The 8,498-nt window shown below is 48.8% G+C and overlaps 1 protein-coding gene across 1 annotated transcript; it reads left to right on the top strand.

The window, feature by feature from the left end:
- Positions 1 to 5,411: 5,411 nt before the first annotated feature.
- Positions 5,412 to 8,246, top strand: LOC120968953 (protein FAR1-RELATED SEQUENCE 5-like). Its single transcript, XM_045231462.2, has 3 exons — positions 5,412 to 5,439; positions 6,530 to 6,954; positions 7,092 to 8,246. The coding sequence occupies exons 1-3, from the start codon at positions 5,412 to 5,414 to the stop codon at positions 8,244 to 8,246; spliced, it is 1,608 nt and encodes a 535-aa protein (XP_045087397.2).
- Positions 8,247 to 8,498: the final 252 nt, after the last annotated feature.

Below are 8,498 nucleotides of genomic sequence, written 5' to 3'. Positions count from 1 at the left end.
AGGGTACACCACTAGGGCGGAGGCGGAAGCTAGATACGCGCGCTATCTAGCGGGAGAGAGGAGGGAGTGGAGGAGGAACCGGATGAAGACCAGTTTCATCGCGATGATGCTCATCGTGACCGCAGCTCTCTTCTATGTGATGGTAGTTTAGATGATCGATATCGACTTTGTAATGTGACGATAAACTCGGCTAATATATATGATGAACTTTGCTAATGTCTCAAGACCTAAACTTGGCTAATGTTTGAACTTTGTTCGCTATTTCGAATTTGGAGACTAATATGATGAATTCTATTGTGTGATGTTTATATTCTGTGTTGTGTAACGTATTTTGTAACCTGTGCAAATACCAGAAAAGCAAAAAATAATAATTCCTAATTATTCATAGTAGTGGCGCACCATATTGAGCATTAGTGACGCACCAAGGCTATATACCAGTGGCGCATTATGGGGCATAGTAATGGCGCACTTGGGGGCATACGTGAAGGTAAATATGGCCCCCTAGGAGGCATAGTAATGGCGCACTATTGGACATAGTAATGGCGCACTATGTGGTGCGCCACTATTATCTGAGATACTAATGGCGCACCAGAGGTGCGCCATTACTATTTGTTACTAGTGGTGTGTTAATAGTGGCGCACCTATAGTGCGCCATTAATAGCAAAAACCGGTGCACCACTAACAGCCTTTTTTCTAGTAGTGCCGCCATCAGCACCCCTGGAGTCTAACCAGATACTTGATGCCGAGGGGTTTGATGATTTGGATGTTGCAATCTCTCGCTCTCCTAAGTTCATTGGGTGTCAGGCGCCAGCCACCCTACCTCTCGGTGTCTTGGAGCGCGGAGTTTTAGATGGTGCTGCCCTTCCCTCGACTGCGACCATCGAGCAGGTGATGCCTGTGAGTGGCATGACCATTGAGCCAAGTGTGGTTGCACCTACTCCAAATCCAGATGCTCTCTTCGCGAAAGAACTTTGTGACTTGCTCGCTAGTGTGGATGTTGCTAGACCTGGTTTGGGCAGGTCAATTGCTTGCCTCCTGACTGGGACACCAATAAGAGGGAAACAAAAGAAGGGAGGCAAAGGCAAGAGTAGCGCCATAGGCAAGGCGTCTCTAGCTGCTTGATGGATGATCTTCAGTCTCTTGGCCCGTCCTTTTGAGTTGGGTTGTCGTTGTGGGTTGGAAGGTGTTTGATGTCTTCTGTCGAAGTGTTCTTGTCGGGGTTCACATGGCGTAGTAACAATGTTGTGGTCTATGGATGTTATGTAATTAGAGAGTCTGGCAGGAGTTGCCTGTGCGGTTGTGGATTTCTTGTCACGTGAGTAGTTAGTCCGTGCTAAGTTTGTATTGATTTTCGCCCGGTTTTCCCTGAATTAACTGGGCAATTTTTTTCTTCTTAATTAATCGATGAGGCAAAGCTTTTGCCTTCGTTTCGAAAAAAAGTATCCAGGGGAGAGTCGCCGTGACGCCCACCCAATGAAGACTGGCGGGTATCTGCTTTCAGAACACCTAAACTTGGCCTTTGGCAACAAGCTGATACGCCACTACTCGCATGGTGTGAAGCAGCAAGAGAGAACAAGAGATGCTTGCGCTTTCCATGGCTGCGCCCACCATCGGAGCTCATCCCCAACACTGTTCTGAAAGCAGATACTACTACAACATCCTGGAGCTGTTGGAGAACGTCGGTGGTCCGATGACCATTGTGCACAATACCCTCAACACTGAACAACGCATGCAAGCGTATGCTATCACCGTTCCACACAGGGGAAGGTGATGATCAACATAAATTAAGTACTTCCTCCGTCTTAAAATAAGTGTCGCTGATTTAGCACAATAACTTTGGACTTGAACACAAATTAAGTACTTCCTCCGTCTTAAAATAAGTGTCGCTGATTTAGCACAATAACTTTGGACTTGAGACGGAGGGAGTATGCAACACCGAATGGCGCACCAAAGCCACACTTCCAGTACAAGTGCCATCCAAGCAGAGATATATAGGAGTACAAAACTAAGCAACTGATGGTTCTTCCGCAGCATTTTGATCACCATTTCATATCAAACACCCAAAGCACACTGTCGCTTGGGAGACTGAAACGTGCACCCACATTCAGAATCTAGGCGGGGAACACACGAGCTTGCACATCCACCACGCACGAGGAAGAAAACCACAGCTTATCTTTATTTTTATTTTTATATATGATGAGGAATTGGTAAATTGTTTATTTGGCTTCAGTATATTATGAGCTGAGTATAGTAGTCTATAGTTTTGGATATACGATTAACAGGAGTTTGAAAAGCATCATGCATGCATATAGTAATAAATCTGAAAAATAAAAACAGGATCATGCATGCATATGTATTCTGAACGGCCATATATATCCCAACGTCTGCAGGTAAGCTGGAATCCTCCTTACGTCAAAGTGGTCGGATATATACAACTTGCAAATTAAACACGAGCCCCATCGTCGTCCAGGTGAGAGCGAGGGATCAAATTAGCTAGCTAATAGATGCTCCCTCCGTGTCTTTCTAGAGATTTTAACGAGTGACTACATATAGAGCAAAATGAGTGAATCTACATTTTAAAATATATCTAGATGCATCCACCTTTTTTTTTAAAAGGATGTACTTGGCAACGATGTTACTACTCCTATCCCCTTGATGAAGGTGTGCCGAATGTCCGGACCTAATACCAAACAAACATTGCACCAAAGCCTAAAATCTAAAGTCGGGTGTCCCATCCAAGCCACTATCTGGATTGGATCCCACACCGGTCTGGCACACTCTCAGTGAGCACCGCACGCTGCAAGGGCCGTCACCTCCATCTTCCCTCGGTCCATCCTCAGAGCAGAATTGATGCACCGACCTTGCCAGGCCTCTTTGCCATCAACGCCACCATGACGCCAGACAGCTTCCTCCTCCTGCGCGAGTCCATCTCCAATACACGGCCCATCGCCGAACCTCCGCGGCGCCATGCCGCCGGGATCCGCCGTCGGCCTTGCGGTAGATGTAACCGCTCCTCCTCGTGTCCTCTCCAGCCAGCACGTGCTCCAAAACAATGCCCCCAGGAGGAACAACAACATCGAAGGTGCCATCATCGTCCGATCCGGTAGATCCAAATCTAGGGTTTCCCCTGGAGCATCACGAGTGGGGCGTCATGACCTACAACAACGATGCCTCAAGAAGGGAACGACGTCATAGACGCCGCCATCGTCCGCCATGATTGTAGTCGGCGCGATTTTCACCGGAAATCACGCCCCCCCCCCCCCCCGATCTCGCAGCTGACTGAAACCGAACGGAGCTTCGCCGTGAAGACCAAAGCCGCCGTCGGCACGCCGGCAGGGAGCCTCCAGCCGTCCCTCACCGGTACTCCACACGCCACCGGTTGCCACACCGGGACGGATCTGGACGGGACGCCAGATCCGCGGCTTCCGTCACCCATCTCCAGGCATAGACTCCACCGAGGGGAAGAGCACCATACCAGCCATGGATCTGGCCGCCGCCGCATAGGCAAGGGACGCCGCCCTACCTGCTGCTCGCGGATCCAACACCGGAGTCGCCCATGTCGCCTCCGGGTGATCCCGCCGTGCCCGGCCCTCCACGCGCAGGACGAGGCACCGCTGCACCGCCGCCGGACCTGCCCGCCCGCCGCTGCACCCCGGATGAACGCGCCGCCGCCGCCCGAGGACGCTCGCCCACGCCGAGCCCTCGCGCGAGGAGGAGATGGGGCCCTGCCGCCGCCAGCACCTACCTGGCTTTGCTCGGCGGCATGGACCGGCGACGGCAAGGGGAGAAGAGGGGCGGGGGGACCTGAGGCTAGGGTTGCCCCCTCGGTCGCTCGCGGGGGAGCGACGCAAGAGGGTCGACTTCCGAATTCGTATGTGGTAGCCCATTTGAAATCTCTAAAAAGAAAATATTTAGGAACGGAGGGAGTAGAATAATTTAAAGTGGACACCGATAACTGCCACACGTGTGGTGTATCGGGTGGTTGTGCCGCACGCCTCGTGTGGCATGGAGAAAAACCCGCCCGCACGACCGCGTCCGGCGCGCGCAGCCACAGCCCGCACGTCCGATGTGTGGCAAAACCGCCCACACGTCCGGGCCAAACGACCGCGCTGCCCGCACGACCCAGCACGTCAGTCGTCCCAGGCTCATTCCGATCCCCAGTCCGCCCTGCCGCCATTGTCTCTCACCTCTCGATCCCCTACCTCCGTCGCCTTCCTTCTCTGGTTGCCATGGCAACCAGAGCAGATCCCTAGCGCCTTTCCCACCGCTAACCACCCACCCCACCCCCTACCCCCTCCCACCCCAACCCCGCCCTCCCAAGACGACGAGCTAAAACAGGTGGATCTCCGATCTCCTTTTGTTTCTCGACCTTCTTTTGTCCAGAAATCTGAATTTGCAAAATTTGCCCACGAAGATGGCGACTGGATTCACGCTATCAGGGCAAACACCCCACGAATTTGTGTGTCTTTGCATTTGCCCACCAACATACGCCAGATCTGCCATATACTATGCTAGACTTGTGCCAAGCTTCTGGGTTGGCTTGATGCGAGTAGTTGGTAGCGTAGTAATCACTATGAAATAGGGAGAGAAAGGAGGAATTTGGCATGTGGAGGGAGGAAAAATAATTGCCACTTGTATCTAACGTCAGTTGCCATCTATCGTTGTCCGTAGTTGCCACCATGTTATATTATTGCTTGCCATCCTATTTTATTTTCTGTTGCCATCGCTTCAAAATGATAGATGGCATCCAGAATTCAGAAAAGAAAATGGATGTGCATGTCCTACTTGCCATGAGGTGTTGGTTGCCTACGCAAGAAATGTTATGAGATTGCCGTGTTATCTTCTACGTGCAAACAGCAAGAACGCTTTTTGCGGATTGTTGATGCGTTCTTGTTCATGCAGTGACTAAAAGCACAGTGGCAGAAAAGAAAAAGCAGAAGAATGAATCACGAAGATGGCACTGATCCTTGGCTTTCTCAAAGGCCGGAAACGCCACCTTGGGATGCGGCGGAGTACAATCAACTCATTTCTTCAGGGCCATTGCTGCCACTACTAGAGCACTACGCGGGCATCGGTACGATGCATGATAAACAAAGAAGAAACAGTTGCCATGTTCGTGACGATGAAGATGTCATTCTACTTATGTCCTACAATCTATTTTTTAGCAGGTTCTTATGACCAAACCACAATCAGGGGGCAGCATGGCAAGTTTCGTCACAGGGCGCTAACGCTGACAAATGTACGGGCAACCAACTTCAGCTAGCTAATGTGGCAAATAAAGGTAATGCATACGAAAAAGGAACTTATTGTTGTGGACATGAAATTAAACTTGCAAGGATGGCAAAAGACTCACGAGTTATATCAGAAAAAATGTAGGACCTTCATGCAGCACGTGGCATCAGGCAGCAACCATGTACCTGCCATCAACGTCATACACAGGTGAGTGCATGAAAGTGAAGTTGTGGACAGTGAGTTAGGAGAAAGGAACATATATGACAGCTGCAGTTGCCATGCCTGGACAGCTTCGGTTGCCATGGCTAGACAAACTGCAGTTGCCATGCCTGGACAACTGCAGTTGCCATATATAATCAAATGTGACTGCAATGTCTAAACAACCGTGGATGACAAGTGTGAACAAATCTGTGTGGCATGGTTGGACCACTACATGTACCATGTTGAACAAACTACAGTTGCCATGCAATGACCAACTGCTACCATGATCGCAGGTTGTTACGGTGGAACCACATCGGCAAACATCTCATGGCAAGCTTTACAGTTGCAAGAAAGCGCTATTGCAGATAGAGCACATCAAATTGGAATGACAGACCACACAAGATCGGCACATGCGGCACAACAAGGTTAAAAAAAGTGAAAACAAAAAACAGTACTGCATTTGCTTTTGTGGGGAATAGCATGTGAAGAAAAGTAGATTTGTAACGGTGGTGGTGGAAAAAACAAACAAAAAATGCTACCAAGTGGTCATGTGCAAAAGAGTCATATATTGTCTTCGGGATTTGCCAATTTCTATAAGAGTGTGTGCAACATTCATGATTGTTCACATTTGCGTATTGAGCTCAAGCCTAGAATACAAGTTTTGATGCTAGAGTATACTGGTTGCCATGTGTTGGCAACAGTAGTTGCCATGTATGTTGGACTGGATCTTCCATTGCTATGTGCTGCAAGTTCTGATGCTGAAAGAAGCTGGTTGCCATGTGTGGGCAACAGTAGTTGCCATGTGTGTTGGACTATTTCTGCCATTGCTGTATGCTACAAGTTCTGAAGCTAAAAGACGCTGGTTGCCATGTGTTGGCAACGGTAGTTGCCATGTGTTGGCAACGGTAGTTGCCATGTGGTTTGACTGTAGCTGCCATTACTGGAGAATTACAATTGCCCTGCATGGCCATATGCAGATTCACGGCTTGCTGTGTGAAATGATGTCATGCAAAATCACATGCAGTTGCTGTACTCCGTTACGATACACATGACATTCAAGCAAAATCTTACGCTCGTACCTGATTTTTTAATGCAGGACCTTCAACTACAATTAACAGCGGCGCGGGGACATCTACTGCGGGGAGCTCTGAGCGCACGGAAGACGCGTTCCACCAGCCAGCCAACACTCATGCCACAAACAATGCCGAGTCAGTGTCGAAAATGGCAATCGTGCCAGCAATACCGACAAGCACACATGTGCACACCAGCACAAGCAACACTCAAGCAGGTGAAACAGCCGTCGATACTGAAGTGAATGATGAAACCGATGACGAAGCACAAGGGGATGAAGATGGTGGGCAATCAGAAATCATGGTACCCCAGCCACCGTATCTTGGGCAGAGATTTGATTCGTTTGCAGATGCAAAGGAATTCTACCAGACATATGCAAAGTTCCATGGGTTTGCGGTCAACACCGAATACCATAGGAAAATTAAAAAAAAACTAACGAGTACAGCAGAGGTGAGATGAGGTGCTACAAGGCACGAAGAAACAAGAAGGGCAAAGGTGATGTGCATGTCGTTCCGAAACGAAAGAGAGGTATCGTTGTCAAGACGGAATGCCCTGTCCGGTGTAAGCTGAACGTAGATGGAGCACAGTGGGTGGTCACTGAATATTTTGACGAGCACAACCACGAGCTAATAAAGAAGTTTGACCTGGTAAAATTTCTGACCGCCCACAGAGGATTCACCCCCCTCGAGAAGAAATTCATAAAGCTGCTACATGATTGTAACGTCGGTCCATCAAGAATGGTGCAGATACTCTCCCTCATCCACAGCAAAAAGGGGTCTCTGAGTAGCATGCCCTACCTACCAGCAGACGTCATAAACCTAAAGGCAAAGTACCGTAGAGAAAGCAAGTTGGCTGACATAGAAGCCATGATAGCCTACTTCGATGAGAAAGCGAAAGAAGATCAAGATTTCTTCTACAGGATAAGATTGGATGATGAGGACCGTGTCAGGAACATGTATTGGGTGGATGGTGCTGCAAGAAGAGCCTACAAACATTTCCGAGACTGCATTTCTTTCGACGCGACATATCTCACTAATATGTACAAGATGCCATGCGCTCCATTCATAGGAATAAATAACCACAATCAGTCATTGCAGTTCGGATGCGGGCTCGTTCGGAACAAAGACACGGATGGGTACGTTTGGCTGTTCAAGACCTTCTTCGAGTGCATGGGTGGACTTGCTCCGATGAACATAATAACAGACCAGGATTTTAGCATGCGTGCAGGCATAGAGGAGGTCTTTCCGTTGGCAGTGCACAGGCACTGCAGGTGGCACATTATAAAGAAGGCTGAGGAGACACTAGGACCGTTCATTGCTGACCGTCCAGACCTGCACAAGGCATTCGAGCTGTGCGTGGACCACAGCTTGACGGTGGAGGAGTTTGAAAGGAGCTGGATGGCTATGATTGAAACATATCAAGTCCAAGACCACGAGACGCTTGCTAGCTTGTGGGAGAAGCGAATGTACTGGGTGCCGGCCTACTTCATGCAGTGCTTCTTCCCGTTTCTGCAGACTACACAGCGCAGTGAGGGGTTTAATGCTGTTTTGAAGCGGTACGTGAGCCCTGGCAACTCATTGCTACAGTTTGCCAAGCAGTACACCGCTTTGCAACAAAAAATACTGGGATCCGAGCTACAGCAAGAAGCAAACACCGCGCTCAAGCAGCCAAAATTGCTAACGTATTTACCAATGGAGAGGCAGATGAGCAAGATATACACCAACACGATTTTTAACAAGTAAGTCAGTTGTGTTACAATCTTATTTACACAAATCATGAAGGTACCAGGTGCCATGTAGAATGCAATGCAGTTGAAATGCTTATTTGAAAATGATGATTGTGTTGAAAAGTAGCCATTAGGTACAGAGTAAACATGATATGTAGTTGCCGTGCTTAATGAACTACAGTTTGCCATGCTTAATAAACTGCAGTTTGCCACGTTCACTCAACTGCAGTTACCATGTTTGCTTAACTACAGTTGCCATGTTTGATGA

This window comes from Aegilops tauschii, chromosome 7 (genome assembly GCF_002575655.3).
Source record: "Aegilops tauschii subsp. strangulata cultivar AL8/78 chromosome 7, Aet v6.0, whole genome shotgun sequence".
NCBI lineage: Eukaryota > Viridiplantae > Streptophyta > Magnoliopsida > Poales > Poaceae > Aegilops > Aegilops tauschii.
Note: the sequence above shows the minus strand (reverse complement) of the source record. Positions and strands in the feature narration are given on the sequence as shown.